Below are 19,724 nucleotides of genomic sequence, written 5' to 3' on the forward strand. Positions count from 1 at the left end.
ATGCTCATGCCTCATGCTGGCTGCTTTCCACCATCAGCTGGCCACTTCTAACTACTCACTTCCACCCAGCATCACCCACAGCTAGAAGTAGAAGAGATGGTCGGGAGCCAGAAGACCTTCTGCCATGGCCGCACTCAAAGAGCTGGTGAGTGAAAGAGACACAGGCAGCAGGACAGATGGCATGCACACACTCACTCTATCGCTTTATAGAGGGGCTCTACCTGGCATAACATGTTTAATGGGCATTATCTGGCGCAATGTGTATGAGGGGCTCTACCTTGCATAATGTGAATAAGAGGCTCTACCTGATGCAATGTGTATAAAACGATCTACCTGGCATAACATATGTTAGGGGTTCTAGCTAGCAAAATTTTTATAAGGGGCTCTACCTGACACAATGTGTATAATTGGCTCTACCTGGTGTAACATGTTTAAGGGGCTCTACCTGGCATAATGTGTATAATGGGTTCTGGTCACTGTGGTATAATGCATGTAAGGGGCTTTATCATGGCATAGTGTGTAAAATGTTTACTTCTTTTTTTTCCAATAAATGTTTATTGATTTATAGAATAATAACATGATATGGAAGATGGCATACATATTTGAACTGGTAATACAGGAAAACACAATCCAATAGATATAGTCAATGACAGTTAAACATAGTCATTATGGCCAGTTGTATATAAACTCATTGTCCAGGTAAATACCTTCCAATCGAAGTCAAATCTGGTCTCTTTAAATAGAAGCTGTCTAAACAAAGCATTTCTTAGCACTAAAACAAATAGAGAAGAAAGGGACAGAAAAGAGTACAGGGTGGAAAAAAGAGATTCAAAGAAAGGGAGGGGAGGGTAAAGACAGTGTGGATTTTCCTAGGTCCAGTTGGATCAAGAAGATGAAATAACAGCATCTAACTCCAAATAGCAATAATAGCGCAGTTAGAAATAGGAAGGAGAGGTTACTGTGAAGGGCCCAAGTTAGAGCAGCAATGTCGGGAAAGCTTGTGAGGACTTAATTTCCAACCAAGGGTACCAAATAGTCGTGAATCTCCGATGGGTCTCCGGTGTCACCTTCAATTCCTCCTTAGACATGTACCAGTCTACTCTGGCAACCTATTCCCTCATAGTAGGAGGTTCAATAGATCACCAGCAAACCGGAATAACCGCTTTGGCTGCGCTATTAAGAAACTTTAGTAAAGAGTTTTTGTAGGTCGACAGGGGCCATGTAACACAGTTGAAAAGCCAGAAGGCAGGATCAGAGGATCCACCGAACCCACTATCAATTTTGAAATTGCAATGACTTTATCCCAAAAGGGACGAAGTATAGAGCAGTCCCACCAGACGTGCAACGGGGAGCCCGTTTCAGTAGTACATCTCCAGCACGCATCTGGTACATCAGGGAACATTTTAGCCAGTGTTAGGAGACACCTGTACCACCGAGATAAAACTTTGAAATGCGTCTCGAGGACTGAATAACTTGAGGAACTTACAAAGGTGGCTTGGAAAATCTTCTCCCAGTCCTCCTCTGACAAATCTATCTGTATGTCATGGCCCAGTCACTGGTATACTTAGGGAGATCAGGGAATTTGTTCACAATAAAACATCTATAACACTTTGAGAGGAGGTGCAATGGACGAGATGGGTCTCAAAAATCGTTAATGGTCTAGTCAGGCTTGGGCGGACATTACTCCCCAGGGCAAAGTGTTTTAGTTGAAGGTATTTCCAAATCTCCGAAGGCGGGAGATTCCACTTTGATTGCATCGAGGGGAAGGTGATTTTCTCTCCACGCTCCACCAGCTGGCCAACACGTGTCACCCCCACCAGTTTCCAGGAGTCAAATCCCCGGCATGAGACTGCCAGCGGGAAATCTGGGTTATAGAACAGTGGGGTCAGAGGAGAGTATTTAGAAGAAATATATGGGAGAACCCTAAGTCTATTCCAGCATGAAAGTGTAGGGCCAATAGTAGGATGACCTATATGTGGTATCTTTGAGCACCAGGGAAAAGTAAGCAATGGGGGCGGGTAGCACTGTTCCCTCGATACGGACCCATTGTTTTGTGTCATGTAGGTGTGACCATTCCAAGATTCTATGGAGAACGATAGCCTCAAAATACAGTGTGAAATGCGGCAGCTGAAGACCGCCCTTATGTTTAGGGCGAAAAAGAATGGCATGTTGAAAATGAGGCCGTTTGTCCCCCCATTTAAAATCCCTAACTAAATTGTGTAGATCTCTGAACCAAGATTTGGGAAAGGAAACTGGGAGTGACTGAAGGAGATAGAGGACTCTCGGCAAAACGTTCATTTTAATGACACTGAGCCTCCCCAACCAGGATAACCTCCTGTTACCCCAAAATGTTTACTTCTATGTGATGTAGTGTGACTGACGGACACTACTGTGTGGTTAAATGTGAATTGGTACTATTTTGTGGCAGCACCCCTAAATTTTTGCCGCATGCCTTAGGTGTGCACTGTCCCTGTTTTTAAATGGGGGGTGTCACCACAGGAAACATTTGCCCTAGGGGCCACAAGGTTTGGAACTTCGGCCCTGACTTGCCTAAGTGTAAGGATAAAAATTAATGAGCATTCTAAAGGTTGAAACTAACCTATATTTTAAACATTTCTATCAACATACCCTCTCATTTCTCCAATGTATTTTCCATGGCTCAATGTATAACTGTTTATCTCCTGGAATGGATTCATCAAATTTTCCAATGTTTATATCAAGTATGGAATTTTGTTTTGTTTTATCATATGTTATCCTATTTACAAGCTCTAAAGTTGAAGATAATTCTCCTTTTTCATTATACATTATTTCATTACCATATTCATCTTCATAATAAACCTTTTGTATATAGGTGTGAAGCTTTCAAATAAAAAAAAAGAGATTTAGGGTTAGAGAGTTAGAGAATGGACAAGAACAGATATAATCATTTCTGAACACAATACAGTATAATAGAAGATTTTACAGATGAAGAAAAATAAAACAGTAAATTGCTGTGGGTACAAGACATGTGCAGTAATTATGGAGGACATTACTCTGCAGACAAGCTATAAATGGATATAGAGATTAGTTTCCAATTTAAATTCAGCAGATCTTCACCGCTTTGTTTTTCTGAATACATTGGTGGATTACCAGCACTTGCAGCAAGGGCACTTAAAACTGTGCAATGGTCTATTGTTCTATTGTATTGCTTTGGTACTTAGATTGCTTTATATAAATGATCATAGGGCATTGTTCATCATCTAACCACTCACTATTTTTGTATACTGCTTGAACAAAGAGTAATAGTGCATTTTACTAGCGCTTGGAGGGCAGTGATACTAATATAATGACTCACTATTCTACTACTCAGGCACTGAGCAATAGTGCCCAATACCTGCATTATTATTACCCATTCATCGAAACAGAATGACTTGTTCCTATAAGAATCCAATTTGGGACTATACTAAAAATCAAACAAGACCACTATCTGAGGGAGACTTTTTAGAAGGAAAATTTGATTGGAACAATCTCAGAATTACAAGAGATATGAAATGCTCGAACAACATAACCCAAAAATCAGAATAGGAGAAGCAAGAGAGGAGGTTTCAAATGTCAAAGTAACATAGTAACGTAGGGGCAGATGTATTAAGCCTGGAGAAGTGATAAAGCAGTGATAAAGGCAATGTGATAACACACCACCAATCAGCTCCAATATGTAAATTAACAGTTAGGAGCTGATTGGCTGGTGTTTTATCACCTTACACTAATCACTGCTTTATCACTTCTCCAGGCTTAATACATCTTCCCCATAGTAACATAGTTATTGAGTTTGAAAAAATACAAAATGTCTAGTTCAAACTCTCTTTTATAATTCTTACACTAATCTGTAAGACTGAAGTGAGTTAATAAGTCTAGCTGACACTATTAATTAAGCTTTTTTCTAAAATACACTCACTTTAATTACTATATCCTTGGATATTTCTTTCAGTTCGGAATTTTATCTAATCAATTTTTAAACATATTGATTGAGTCCACCATTACCACCTTCTCCGGCAGTGAATTCCAAATCATTTTTGCCCTTACTGTGAAGAACCCTTTCCTTCGTTGGGTATGACAATTTATCTCCTCTAACCTCAGATGGTATCCACATGTCCTGTGTGTAGAGATTTTTAAATGAACAAATCCCCTGATAGATCCTTGTATTGTCCCTTTATATATTTGTAAGTATTAATAATGTTTCCTCTTAGCCGCCTTTTTTCAAGCATGAACATATCTAGCCTAGTAAGCATTTCCTCATAATCCAGTTCCCCTAGAACCTTAATCAATTGGATGGCTTGCCTCTGAACCCTTTCAAGTTCCAAGACGTCTTTTTTTTATGGAGCGGTGCCCAGAACTGAACACAATATTTAAGTTGCGGCCGTAGCAATGATTTGTACGATGGCAGGATTACACTCTCATATCTTGACTCCATTCCCTGCTTTATGCATGCTAATACCTTAGTAACTTTTGATGCTGCCCAATGACATTGGGAACTGCTTTTATCAATAAGCACCTTCAAATATTTTTCAATTAACGTTTCCCCTACATTTTTCCCATTTATTTTCTAGGTTGCATGATTGTTCTTAGTCCCAAAGTGCATAACTTTTTTCATTTTTCTATTTTGAACCTCATTCTACATTTATCTGCCCAAACTTACAATAGAAATAGGTCATTCTGTAGAGACTCAACATCCATGTCTGAATTAATTATTCTACACAGTTTGGTATCATCTGCACAAATTGACAATGTGCTTTCCAGACCTTCTCCTAGGTCATTAATAAATATGTTAAATAGTAATGGGCAGAGTACAGACCCTTGTGATATTTCACTAAGTACAGGGGCAGAAAACATCCCATTAACCACCACTCGCTGTTTCCTGTTATCCACAAAATTACTTACCCAATTACAAATATTGTTTCTTAAACCAAGCTCTCTTAATTTGAAAATCCGTCTCATGTGTGTCACTGTGTTGAAGGCTTTTGCAAAATCCAAATAGACCACATCCACTGCATTTCCCTGATCAATATTTTTGCTTGCTTTCTCATAGAAACTAATTAGTTTGACACAAAACCATGCCTTTTCCTTTTAATAACCTTGGATGTTTCCAAGTATTCCTGAATGCTATCCCTTATTTTACCTCCAGTAATTTCCCCAATATTGATGTCAAACTTACTGGTCTATAGTTACCGGGATGAGATTTAATTTCCATTTTAAATATTGCTATTCGACAGTCCTTCGATATCATGCCTGAAGTAATTGAATCATAGAAAATATAAAGGCCTTGCTAGTTCTGTTTTAAGCTTCATAAGCACCCTTTGGAAAAGTCCATCTGGACCTGGAGATTTATTTATCTTAATTTTACTTAGTCTCGTGGATTACTTCCTCATTTAACCAAGTACTTAGAAACAGGACGTTGTCACAGCTGTTGTTATGCACTACTCCCATCAACTTGTCCTCTCTAGTAAACATGGATGAAACTATTTTCTTCACTAGATCAGCTTTATCTCCATCATCATTTATCAAGACACCCAACTCACCCTTTTATTTAACCTTTTGAAATTTATATATGTAAAAAAGCTTTTTAGGTTTTTTTTTACTCTCAATGGTGATTCACTTTTCAATATCTTTTTTTACATTTTTGTTACATTCCTGGTAGAACTGGAATTATTCCATCTTCCTGTCAAATGTAAACACTTTGAAAGGATGCCTCTTTTAATCCTTTTCTTTCTTAACCTTTTCATTAAGCCACATAACTTTTAATTTAATACTCCTGCATTTGCTACCCATGGGAATGAACGTATGATTGTACTCATTGAGCAAAATTTTTAAAGCATCCCACATTTCAGCCAAATTCTTTCCATGAAACAGAATTTCCCAATCAATGTCCTTCAGTTCTCATTTCAGCAAGTTGAAATTAGTTTTTCTGAAGTTAAAAGTCTTAGTTGGGCCCTTATAGTGATATTTTTGAAAGCTAATATCGGATCTGATCATATTGTGATTGCTATTTCCCAAGGTCTCCCCTACTTTAATATTTGATGTACTCTCAACATTATTAGTTAGTACTAGATCCAGTATAGTCCTAAGTCTATTTGGTTCCTCGATTACCTGAGATAAGTAGTGATCATTTAGCACAGTGGTCAGGGAACATGGTTAAATTACACCAAATTGGGTAAAAATGAAATTCCAGCACTGGCTGGCTTGTAAGGTGATGTGCTGATGTCACACCACGCTCCCAAACGCCTGTCCTGCGCGTCTGCTCCTGGCACACTGTGCTATGTTTCTGGATGCAGTGTGACATGCTGACATCACACTGCGCTATCTCATGCCCGCTAGTCCTGTACTGTCCTGTTCTCCCATTCGCGGCCCGCCAACCGCCAACCCACACACAGAACTTGAAGTGTTCTGTGGCTGACCGCTGACGGAGTTCTACAGGATCAGACAGTGGCCCACATAACAGTGGGAAATTCCCACTGACATTACTGAGGTGAGGATGTGGCCATCTTTCTACTAAAAGTCGTGCCCCTCATCCATCTTTCTTACAATCATTGTGGTGTTTTGGGGAGAAAGTGTTAATTAACCCATTCACTACCAAAAAATAATTGGCCATATAAACAGTGATAACCAGTATATATGCACAATAATATATGATTTCCATCCTCTCAAATCAAGGGGGTAACATCAGCGTATCTAAATATATTTTGGGGTAAAAGGTAAAAAAGCTCCCTGACCCCTGTTTTAGCATGTTTAAGAACCTGTTTCCCCAAGCTGTTTTACAGGATTCGGTGTTCCAATTTATTTACAGATAATTAAAATCCCCAATAATTAGGACCTCCCCCGGTGCTGCAGCTTTTTGATTTGCTGCAAGAGTTGTAATTCTTTAGTCACACTAATATCTGGCAGTCTGTATCATGTCCCTATTAAATAGCTTTTTTGTGTCTTTCCACCCACTGAAAATCTCAACCCATAATGACTCCACATTATCTCCAGTACACCCGTAAATAACCTCCTTTAAATACAGTTTTAAAAATGGCCTAACAAAAAGACCTACACCGCCTCTTTTTTTATTAGTACTATATCTACTGAAAGAATACACCCTTCCAAATTTGCTGCCTAGTCGTGAGAATCATCCCACCATGTCTCTGTAATTCCTATGATTTCGTATTGATCTTTAAGTGCAATCGTTTCTAATTTCCCAATTTTACTTGTTAAGCTTCTTGCATTTGCAAACATGCACTTTAGTTTAGTAATTCCCATTTCCATAGATGATTGTTTATTTCTTGATTTACCTGTGCTGACTATTCTTCCCCTTATCTCCACACCGTTTATACTTCATAGATCCCTCCTTTCTGCCCTCTCTGATTGTCCCATTAAATCTTTCTAATTCCCAAACACACCTAGTTTAAAATCTCCTCCAACCCTCTAACCATCCTTCCCACAAACACTGCTGGCCCCTCCTCATTCAGGTGCAATCCACCGTGACAAAAAAGATGACGCCTGACAGAGAAGTCTGCCCAATATTTCATGAAGACAAATCCCCTTCCTACACCAATATCTCAGCCACACATTCACCTCCCTAATCTCCCTCTGCCTACCTGGACTAGCGTGTGGCACAGGTAGTATTTCAAAGAATATTACCTTCTATGTCCTTGCCCTAAATTTGCGACCTACAGTAGGTCACTGTAATTATTTTTAAGGACATTCCACCTGCCTCCTAGCTTTGTCATTGGTGCCGGAAGTCAACATACTGTTTGAAGATCGTGATGCAGGTAGCAGATTACCATAACTGTCTTTCAAATAATTGACTCCCCTACCACCAAAATCTGACTACTGTAGGTACCTTGCTAACAACTTTCCCATCTGTGCCGGAGTGACCACTCCTCTGGTTGCTTGGGGAAACAGTCTCTGCTAGCTCCACAAAATCTGTACTGCCATTCAAAGTAACATTAAGAAGATTGGCAAAACACATTACCTGTATATGGAAATCTTCAATATGTCCCCAAAAATATGTAACTAAGAAACTGACTAGTCTGCTATAGTCTAAATTTTGCACTTGCAAATATAACTTATTTTACCTTTTTTGTGTTATCAAATACATATATACACAATGTGGTAACTACAACTGGTGCAGGGAATGCAATTGCTATGGAGACCAGCCATTTTGGAGCCTGAAGGCCCAGCACCATTGCACCATTTTGCATATTTTTGGTTCATTTTTTTTTAATTAGCAGTGTGCCGGGTTCCGCATCCAGCAGTTTCCTTCCTGGTAGGAGGAGGGAGGGGGTAGACACTGTGAGCAGTGAACTGTGGCAGCTGCAGAACAGGTAGATTAAGTGGACAGTTGGAATATGTGTGTCTCTGCCTCCACCCTAGTACAGCACTTCGCCCATCCGACCACATTCACTAAACTCTCCCCGTAAGCTTACACCCCCATAAATTCCTTTGTTACGCTCACTTTCTCATGAATCCTCGTAGTATAGTATGCCAATAAATGAAAGAAAGACAATATCAATTAAATCTGATACATATACATTCTCTTCTCATGCACTATATTCCACAATTCAAAAACACACCTGTGAATGTGACAAATACCCTTTCTCTAGTGTCACACTACATGAATTTACAATAGAATACTCACACTGTAAAGTGAAATCTAAAAGCTAAAAAATAAAAAACTTCCATTCAGTGGATCAGCTTCGCAATACAGCTACCGCAGTAAATTAGAGCAAAGTTCAAACAAAGGGCGGTAACAGACCATTATGGGGGTGGCTCTGTTAAAATGTGGATGGGGTGACAGCATTTTGGGGGAGGCTGCGTGACAACACACGCAGCGGTTCCAATGGGAAATATGGCGGAGAACCCTCTGCCCTGGCAGCCGGACTGTGGAGGCAGGGAGTCGTCCACAGTTGCTGTGACCACAATTAAATTGTGTTTGCAGCCACTGGGCAGGAAATTCAGCATGCTGGGTGGACTTGCTCTGTGATGGGTGGCCCCCAGGCTGCAATGGGTGGCCCCCAGTATTCGGAAAAAGGATTGCAGATTCTGTTTTTAGCAGAATCTTCAATCCAACCTGAAAACCCCCCAAAGTTCTGACAGGGTGTCAATAGTCCAGAATAATGTAGCTGTGTCCTTAAGAAAGACCCTGAATATTGAAACGCATTGGTGGAGAGGAAAGGGGCTTGTATGTCACAGGACTGGTGGCCAGCTTCATTATTCTGGACTATTGACATCCTGTCAGAACTTTGTTTTAACTATGTTCTAATTTACTGTGATTGCTGTATTGGGAAGCAGACCCACTGAACGGAAGATTCCATTGTATAAAGACACACTGTAATGCCTGAATTACACTATATAGGGTGAGTGCAATATGCAGACCTTTCTATTTTTTTATTTTGTATATATGCAGTATTATACTATGTGTTTTATCTTTTAGCCTTCACTTTACAGTGTGAGTATTACATTTTAAATACCTAAAGTATAGTGTGACACTGGAAAAGGGTATTGGTCACATTCACAGGTTTGTTTTCAAAATGTGGTATATGGTGTATGAGGAAAGAAAGTAGATGTATCAATTTTTATCTTCTTTCTTTCGTTCATTGACATCCTTTACTACAAGGACCCCTGAGAAAGTAAGCATGACAAAGGATTTTATCTACTGCCCTGCACCTCTATATTCCACCCATACTGCTTTTCTTCTCTATATTCCATACTTACTGCTCTGTATCTCTATATTCCCTCCCTACCATCCTGTGTCACCCTATCCCCTTCCTACTGCCTGTATATCCCTATCCCCTCCCTACCTCCCTGCATCTGTCTATCCCCTCCCTGCCACTCTCTGTCTCCCTATCACTCTCTACTGCCATGTGTATCCCAATCACCTCCCTACCTCCCTGCATCTCTCTATTCTCTCTAACAGGTAATCACTTGTGCTGCAGGGCAGTGGGGTGCTGAAGGGGTGAGCCTGCAGTGCTTGGTTTGATTCTGTTTTTAATGTACTGTATGGGCCAATGTTTCTGTATGGGCGGCTATTTCAATACTTTGGGTCCCACAAGGTTCTAGTTACACCCCTGTATATACAGCATGTAATCTATATACATAGAGGCATTTTGTCACCAAAAAGTGCTAAAAGGAATCATATTTTGATGAGAGTTGTAATGTCGACTCTAATGGAACTCCAAGATGATGATTCAATTATTTAAAAAATAGTTTTTGTTTTAAAAAAAACTCAATAAAAAGAGCACAATTAACCACATAAAAATAAAATTAATTTGTTACACACAATAAATATATGTAGATTTCATTAAGGGCAGTGTAAAAAAGTTTAATAGATCATCAGAGTGAACCTAACACTTTCCAAGGTATATATATATTTAAACAAAAAAAGTCTGGAGATTAATAAAGATAAAAAATTCTGGGGCATGAGTAAATGAAGAAATGTTGGTGGTGTATAAGAGCAAAGTCACAAATTGCTGTGATATAAGAATGCATATTTAGTTCTGAATTCAATTAGCCCTAAAAGAAATACAGATTTTTTTTGTGTGTTTTCTTAAGGCTTTTTTCTGAGTACTACTACTTTTGCTTTCGTATTCTCTGACCTATGCAATTGTAAGCGAGGTACCTACTTGTGATTCTGAAAACTCCTCTCATTACTACAAAAAAATGGATCCCCCAGAATGGCACTCAATGTTTAAGTGGTCCATCCAGTTGCCTGGAAACCTCCGTCATCTTTGGAAGTGGTTAGAATTCTGACAATAATAGCAATAGTTTATAATATGATAACTGGAGCTGCCACCACATCATACAGTTTAAGGGACAGAGCAGAGTTGCTGTACATACACAGTGGTAGCAGCTTATCCTACCAAGTCTGCTGTGTGTGTGTGGTTCTGAGTCCTCAATCAGTGCACTGGACCAGAGATTAGCTACCAGGATGAAGAGACAGGAGCCTTGCCATAAGTTGGGAGAATGTGTGTTTAGAAAGTGCAATTCCGTCTCCTATTGGTTCTTTAATGTTTGTGTATTTATTAATTCTGGGATGTTTAGCCTTTTCCTGACCACTTACTTATGTTTTTTGTTAAATTTGTTTGATACAGACTATTCTATAGACCATCTATATTGTTAAATATTAATACTGTATTCCATACAGTATCCAGGATATAAAGACCTATAAATACAATAATGTCCAAGGTTGGTACTAAGGGGGTAATTCCAAGTTGATCGCAGCAGGAACTTTTTTAGCAGGTGGCAAAACCATGTGCACAGCAGGGGGGCAGATATAACATGTGCAGAGAGAGATAGATTTGGGTGTGGTGAGTTCAATCTGCAATCTAAATTGCAGTGTAAAAATAAAGCAGCCAATATTTACCCTGCACAGAAACCAAATAACCCACCCAAATCTAACTCTCTCTGCAAATGTTATATCTGCCCCCCCTGCAGTGCACATGGTTTTGCCCAACTGCTAAAAAATGTCCTGCTGCGATCAACTTGGAATTACCCCATAAGTTCTTCAACAGCTCCCACAGACACCTGCACTTGCTCCAATGCTCCGCAGAATGGGAGATTGTTGATTGCATTTGGAAACCCCCTCTAGATATCCTGTGTTTGCCACTGTCTATATTTTACTCCTTTTGTCTTTACAAAAGGGGTAAACTATAGATCCTGAAACATTGACAAAACTCATTTAAGTGGTGTGAATTTCTTTTGGTGTCCTGAGTGTCAATCTGGGGGGGGGGGGGGGGGGGTGTCCTATATATATATATATATATATATATATATATATACTGTATATATATATATATATATATATATATATACATACACACAGTGTGTGTATATATATATATATATATATATATATATCACACACCATCTGGACATTCAAGGAATGGATTTTTTTTTTCAGTTTCAAGAACCTTCTTCTGATTGTCTTGGTAGTATGAATGCCACATGGGTACAGGCTATAGCTCCCAGAACAATGGGAATTGCCCTTTTTAAAAAGAGCCAAATTCAGACTCCCTCCATTTGCTTTTGTTGTTTGGAAATGTAATAAACTGGGTTGTTTATTTGCAGAAAGCCTTATTGACCTGGGTTAAATAATGTGAAACATGTGGATTGTGAGAAACTGCATGATTGGGACAAAGTAGGTGGAAAAGTGTCTGATGCTAAAAATGTAATGCAGCCAGCAGTTTCTAGAAACCACTGACTTCATGATTAGTGGGCACCCAAGGTTCCAGGTCTGGCTCCAACAGATCATACAGCAAAAAGATTGTACAAGAGGGTAAGCCATAAGATCTTTTCACCTCCACTGCAGAGAGACTGTCCAGTACATGCCTAGTATGATAGTGGCATGGACATGGAGTTGAGACATGCACTGACTCATCAGATGGGGAGATTGCCTGAGCACCATATTCATCTGGCAGACCTACTCATCCTCCACACTTACTTGGTCCATGAACATCCAAATAGTGACAGTAAAAAGCTATATTTTTGTAGGCAGTTTTTGAAAAAAGCAGATTTCTAAAGAAAACAATTGCTTTGTTTGCAAAAAACAATGTCGTAAAGCAGTTGACTGTAAAAACTGTAGCTCTCTAAAGAGTGACAATTTCCTGATAAAGTATAAATTAAGTTGGTCATAATTAAAAAAGTGGATCATGGGTAAACATAAAGGCATCAAATATTTAAAAAAATGACTGTGGGTCAGAAAACAATAAAAGGTATGTTGATAAATAATAATGCTTGTAGAAACAAAAAAAAGAATAATAATACACATTTTCAAGGTCAGTTTTAATATTTCACCACCTCAAAGTACAGTACTGTAGGTGAAATTAAATATCTGTAAACAACATCCCAAACCCCTAAGAACTTTTCACTTGTATGCAATTGAATTGGTTTGCTGCGAAAAGCCAATTTTTGCTTATTAAGAAGTTTCTACTCATCAAAATCAGATCAACAAAAACTTTACAAGGATTATTTTTGTGTGAAAAGCAGACAATTGAAATCCAAACGTTTTCACTATATAACTGAGCCCCGAAAAGTGTTTTTTTAAGGGAAAAAGCTATTTTTGTAACTAATTTAATATGGCCCTATGAATGTTAAGCTTGGATGACCAGCCAGTGTTAGATGAAATGGGAGGCATGGCAATTTGTGACTTTGTACTTATACACCAGCAACATTTTTTGTTTTACCTATGCTCCAGAGTTTTTGTCGTTTATACATTTCTGGACTTGTTTTGTGTGAATATACCTTGGAAAGTATTAGTATTAGGATCACTCTGATGATCTAATTTACTTTGTTGCACTTACCTTAATGAAATATACATATTTTTATTGTGTGTTATAACTATTTACTTGAGAGTATTCAGAGATACTTTATAGAAGCAGCAATATTGTCCTTAAGAGGATTTCACAGGGTTCATTTGATTTAATTTTATTATTTTGCATTGTGATTAATTGTGCTCAGTTTAGACTTTGGCATTTAAAAATGTTGATAAAGGTGCGGAGATTGGCATATTATAAAGAAACTAATAAATAGAATCTTTATGACAAGTGTATAACTACACCTTCAATAGCAAAGAGGAAAAACAACCAACTTTCCAGTATCAGAAAGAACTAAGGAAGATTCAGGTATAAGCACTGGGTATAAAAAATGTGATTCTTTGTTCATTACATACCCCATCACATCATATATTTTTTTTACCACTACTGTATTTTTATTTCATCTTGATGTCACATGATGCCTGACTTAAATCCCACATTATAGTTACTCTACATATTTTAGAAGTAATTCTGCACATCAATTGAAAAGACAAATATTTGTTTTACCATAGATGTTTCTGCACTGTATATTAGAATACCACTTAATAAGAGGTTAGAATCAGTAACTTTATATTCCAATCAATTTAATTTTAAAACACAGCTATGTTTTGTTTGGCACTACACACTTTTAACAGTCTGTAATTGTGGCCATCGGCTCCAAGTTTGCACCAAGAAGGTTTGAAAACATACAGAATGTACATCTGGGAGGGCTCATATCAAGCCAACCTGGAAATCTATGGCAATTTTATAAACAATCTATTATTTTGGAATGGGATTTGAACACTGTTTTAGAATTTTTATAATATATTAACACAAATGGTTTTAATGAAACTTTTACAAATTATTTGCACATCACTATGGTAAACTTTATTGATCACCTTCACCAAATAAGGGAATTATCTGCACTATAGGAGTTCACATTATAGTCACTGTGTGATAGGCATCCCTAAAAGTCAACTAGCACGGATACATCATAATAGCACCTTAGATGAGGATTTTGAAACACAAGCTACAACTATTTTGACCAATTTAGAAAATGTGAATATCTTGAAAAATAAGTTTCTTCCACTATAGAATAAATAAGAAATAAACCAAGGAATGCAAAGATTAAAGAAAACATACTTTTGATATACCTTTTGTTAGTAACTTTAGCAATACATTATTAACAATTAGGAAGAACTGTCATATTTCAATGTCAGATAAGACACTTACTACTGCAATTCCAGAACATACAAGGGTCACTTTTTAAAAAAAACTATCTGAATACCCGTGCTTCACTACGGAATTTAATGTATAATGCAAATCTGTGTCAGCTTGCATCTCTGGGCTTCCCCGGATTGATGCGTTCAACATGCTAGTGCTGAGAATAATCCGCCTCCTTCTCTTCCCTGTCCCACCTCTGATGCTGCCCTGCTCAGTGCTGTAAATATTGGGATGACAGGCCAAGCTCCACACACTATATGGTAAATATGTACGTTTGTTCACTACCCCTTCTCACCCCCATGTTGGGGTCTGAACTTGGACTGAAATGGCATCGGAAGTGTCACTATTCATCTCCGTGACCCTGAACACTATGGATTTTTACATGTCACACCCTTCCTACTCCCACCCCTAGAGTTGCTAGGGGTTTCTTACCCCCACTGTATTTTCCTTCTAGGCCCCCATGCTGATGGGTGCTGAACTTGGACTTAAACAGCATCGAGAGTGTCACTATTCATCTCCGTGACCCCAAACACTATGGATTTTTACATGTCACCCCTTCCCACCCCCACTGCTTGGGGTGCTAGGGCTGTCTTACCCCCACAGTTTTTTTCCATCTCAGTCCCCATGCTGATGGTGGCTGAACTTGGACTTAAATGGCATCTGAAGTGTCACTATTCATCTCTGTGACCGCAAACACTATGGATTTTTTCATGTCACCCCCTTCTCACCCCCACCCCTAGGGATGCTAGTGGTGTCTTACCACCACAGTATTTTATTTAGAATGTAATTCACATGTGTCCCAAGTTTGGTGTAAATTGCTCCAGGCATTCCAGAGTTATGCCCAAAAACTATGGACTTTTACATGTCCCCCTTCCCACCCCCACCACTAGGGGTGCTAGAGGTGTCTTACCCCTACAGTATTTTTCTCCAGATGGTAAGTCATATGTGTACCAAGATTGGTGTAAAATGTTCCAGGCATGCCAGAGTTATGGCCAAAAACTATGGATTTTTACATGTCACCCCCTTCCAACCCACACCCATAGGGGATCTAGGAGTATCTTACCTCCACATTATTTGTTTCAAGATTGTAAGTGATATGTCTACCAAATTGGTGTAAATTGCTCCAGGCATTCCAGAGTTATACTGTAACATACACACGTACTGACATACACACATAAGTTTTTATATATATATATATATGTGTGTGTATATATATATATATATATATATATATATATATATACACTGCTCAAAAATAAAGGGAACACTTAAACAACACATCCTAGATCTGAATGAATGAAATATTCTTATTAAATACTTTGTTCTTTACATAGTTGAATGTGCTGACAACAAAATCACACAAAAATTATCAATGGAAATCAAATTTATTAACCTGTGGAGGTCTGGATTTGGAGTCACACTCAAAATTAAAGTGGGAAAACACACTACAGGCTGATCCAACTTTGATGTAATGTCCTTAAAATAAGTCAAAATGAGGCTCAGTAGTGTGTGTGGCCTCCACGTACCTGTATGACCTCCCTACAATGCCTGGGCATGCTCATGATGCCACCTAACTGCCATCCCCCATTATAATGATCCATTATAATGGGGGCTGGCAGTGATAACCAATAACATCAAATTCAAGCAAGAAAGTGCACACAAGGATAAGTTTAAAAATAAACCTTAAACTATTATTTTATTTCATGTGGACTAAACCGCAAAATCTAAAAAATAAACACAAGAAATTGTGTAAAAATTGTGAATTAAAGATAGATGATTGATAAAAAAACAAAAAAGTTTCCTGCTTTGACATGTATTATGCTCTTAGATAGAAATCTGATGTCTCATTATATTTATTACTACCCCATATTTATTATTGTGTGTGTTTAGATGTTCTATTAGTAAAGCCACAATTTATTGCTTAGAACACTTTTACACCTTGATGGATTCATGAATATTTACAATGGATAAAACAAGGAATGAATATTGCGATAAAACATCAAATATGAAGAACACCCAAATTGAATTAGAATGTTTCACACTATTTTACAATCAAATATCTTGTGTTGAAGGTCTATGCACAGACCACATACTGTATACAGAAAAGTTTACAGATTCAAATAAATCTAGTTTCCTTCATTCAATCTATGGATATAAGCTTTTGAAAAAAAGTTAGAATTATTCAAATATCATTGCTAGGAATCTATGCACACAAACTAGATAATGGACAGGATATACAGTAATTGCATCAAATATAGTTGTGCAAGATGTAAATAACAAATCTATCCTTTCATCTGTTGTTATACTGAATCAGATTGGCTTTATTATTGCACACAGATCCTAGCTATGTTTCTAACAAAATTATACAACACTTAAAGATTATTGATACAATATAGTATCTATTAGTACCAAAGTATGAAATAAAGTACATGCCACTTGGGGGTATATTTACTAAAAGTCATTTGTGGTTCTATTTAAAATCAACCAGAATAGAACTAACATCCCCACAAAATCAACTACAATGTTTCTATTCCAAATGGCTAATTTTCCAAAAGCCTATTTTAAATTCCTTTTAAAAATTGCTGTGTGATGTGTGTTCTATTTAAAGTTCTAAAAGTACTCTATTTATCAAAAATCGACCCAAAATTTACAAAAATATATAAAAAAAAGTATCAAAAAATGTACCTAAAATCAACCTAAAATAAATTAAAACAAGTATTTTGGTCAAAATAGGTCACGTGCACTGTATTACCTACAAACACCTTCATTCCTGGGCTAATTTGCTTATCCGTAATTTTTTTTTAATTCATTGCTGTGCCTTTCAGTGTCATGAGTTATGCAGCCAGAGTGCCCCATATGCTTCTCTACCATGTTTTGTCTGTCACATTAAAGTTTTCAAGCAATTCTACATTACAAAAACTCAAATAGAACTATTTATGATCGTTCAATTGAAAAACAGTGATTTGGTTCAATGTTCAGTCGATGTTGGGTCAATTTTCAAATTGACTATTTGTGAATATGGGTTAGAAATTGAACTCTGTGTTAAAGTATTGGAGGTTCTATTGTAGTTCTATTTAAGTTTAAAGTTCTGTTTCAGGCAATTTTGGGTCGATTTTGACTTTAGTAAATACCTGTCACAAAAAATTAACTGAAAATTGACTCAAAATCAAATGAAAACCAAAATCGACTTTTAATAAATATATACCCATTGATGTGAGAATATTAGGGAATTACTCTGGTTGTGAATCAATTTGTTGCCAGAAGAACAATTTAATTGTATTATCCAGAGGGGTTCAATATGATTTCTCGGCTGCAGGGATGACGACCATCAGTATACCAAAAATGCCATCTCGGCTGCCAGTATGCCGGCAGTGGGGTGAGTGCAAAGAGTTCCCTTGTGAGCTGGCTGCGCTCACTTTGCTGCAGGCTCAGTGCCTCGCTGCATTCGCCACAGGTTCTATTCCCATTCTATGGGTGTCATGGAACCCACAAGTGGTAATAGACCTTGATCAACGGGATTCTGACTGTCAGCATTGCCAGCTGTCAGGATCCAGTGTCGGTATCCTGACCATTGGGTTCCTGACAGCTGGCAAATTAACTGCATCCCATCCAGACAGACATGAAAAAGTTATAAATTATTTACAGTATGTGCATTATTTGCAATGTTGTTGTTGTTGTTATTATTATTATTATTATTATTTATTTATATGGTGCCACAAGACATCTGCAGTATCCAATTACAGAATACATAAACAAATAAGCTAAAAACAAGGATACAGTGGCTTACAATTCAATACATATAGGACAAGTTCAGGGTATATAAACATAGTTGCGTCAGCAGACAACACTGAAATAAGTTTTAGGTTGGCAGAAAACAGAGGGTTATGGTGCCGTCAAAGGGAGTATTGAAAAGAAGATAGGTTAAGTAAGAGATGTAAAAGCACATGAGGGAAGAGGACCCTGCTCGTAAAAGCCTTAATACTGAGCTGTATACTGTACTGTAGATGCAATACCAATATGAGTTGTTTGAAATACTTTTTAATCACACTTAGAATACAGTAGGTGCCTTTTTATTGCCTTAATAGAAGTTTGTATATTCAATTTACTAAACAATTAGGCATTGCAGATATATGGCATACATTGTCAAATTGTTATATGAAAGCTTGTGACCACACCGAATGTTAATTACTGTGAGGTATGACATTGTAGACTCAGTACATTATTCATGCTGTAAGCACTCACTCCAGAGGCTGAATGTAATGCCTCCCGACACATTTTTTTAAAGAGGCAATCACAAGGCAAAACCATACCTTTTAAGTAATTGATGCTTTCAAAAAAGTCCATGCTTGCACATTCCAGGGCCAATTTATACCCCCTTGTCCATAACTTAGTCAGGCACTAGAGGCTGGATTCTAGGGGCCCAGGTTTACTGGGTAAATCTCACATGCTGTATAAGTTGCCAACCTGTTATGGTGCTGATCCTGCTGCAGTGCTGCCCATAAACACTGCCTGCATGGCTCCCTTTGCCAGAGCCACATCTATTGCCAGAGCCACATCTAACACTGCTGCCTCCCCTTACTTGGTGGATGCATCACAAGCACAACCAAACTCATTACCAGACTCCAATGGCCCAGCCTGATTCTGTGACTGCTTGGACCCTGCTGCCATTCCCTCTCCTTCCCTACAGTTCCTACAGACCTGGGAACCTGCACCTCCATACCCTGGTAGATCAGTGCTGCTCTACTGGCCTCTGGGCACTGGGGACCTGCTCCCTTACTCTGGATGTCTGTCTGGAAGTGCTGTGGAGCGGCATTCTGCCCACATCCGGCCTGTGTTCCCAGAACTACAGCCTGACTGGCAGTCAACTAAAAAAGCTACCCGTGTTGTTTTAAATATTTTTTTGCAGAGAGCTTCTCTACTTCTGAGTAAAGGCTATGGAGCTTCTAAGATTCTACCTCCACTTTCACATTAGGGTCTTGCAATTGGGTATTGGTTATGGGGGATGGTAGTAGGGACTAGTAGGCAGAAGTTTTATCTAGAGTGCCAAGAAAGTTTGTATTGGCCCTGAGTAAACCCGTTCCCCTCATAGCTTGCAGCCATGGGGCGTATTGCCCAAAACTACCCCCGCTTCCACCTAGCCTTCATCATGGGCAGTACTGCCTGAACACATTCCTCTCCCGCTGTAATCATGTAGCC

The 19,724-nt window shown here is 38.3% G+C and overlaps 1 protein-coding gene across 1 annotated transcript in view; it reads right to left on the minus strand.

Annotated features, from left to right (window-relative positions):
• Positions 1–19,724, minus strand: part of LOC135051170 (vomeronasal type-2 receptor 26-like) — a 161,870-nt gene that overhangs the window by 64,215 nt on the left and 77,931 nt on the right. The window contains exon 4 of the mRNA XM_063957297.1: positions 2,629–2,859. Coding sequence (XP_063813367.1) covers positions 2,629–2,859 — 231 coding nt within the window. The remainder of the gene's footprint in view (positions 1–2,628; positions 2,860–19,724) is intronic.

Source organism: Pseudophryne corroboree, chromosome 1 (genome assembly GCF_028390025.1).
Source record: "Pseudophryne corroboree isolate aPseCor3 chromosome 1, aPseCor3.hap2, whole genome shotgun sequence".
In the NCBI taxonomy this organism is placed as follows: domain Eukaryota; kingdom Metazoa; phylum Chordata; class Amphibia; order Anura; family Myobatrachidae; genus Pseudophryne; species Pseudophryne corroboree.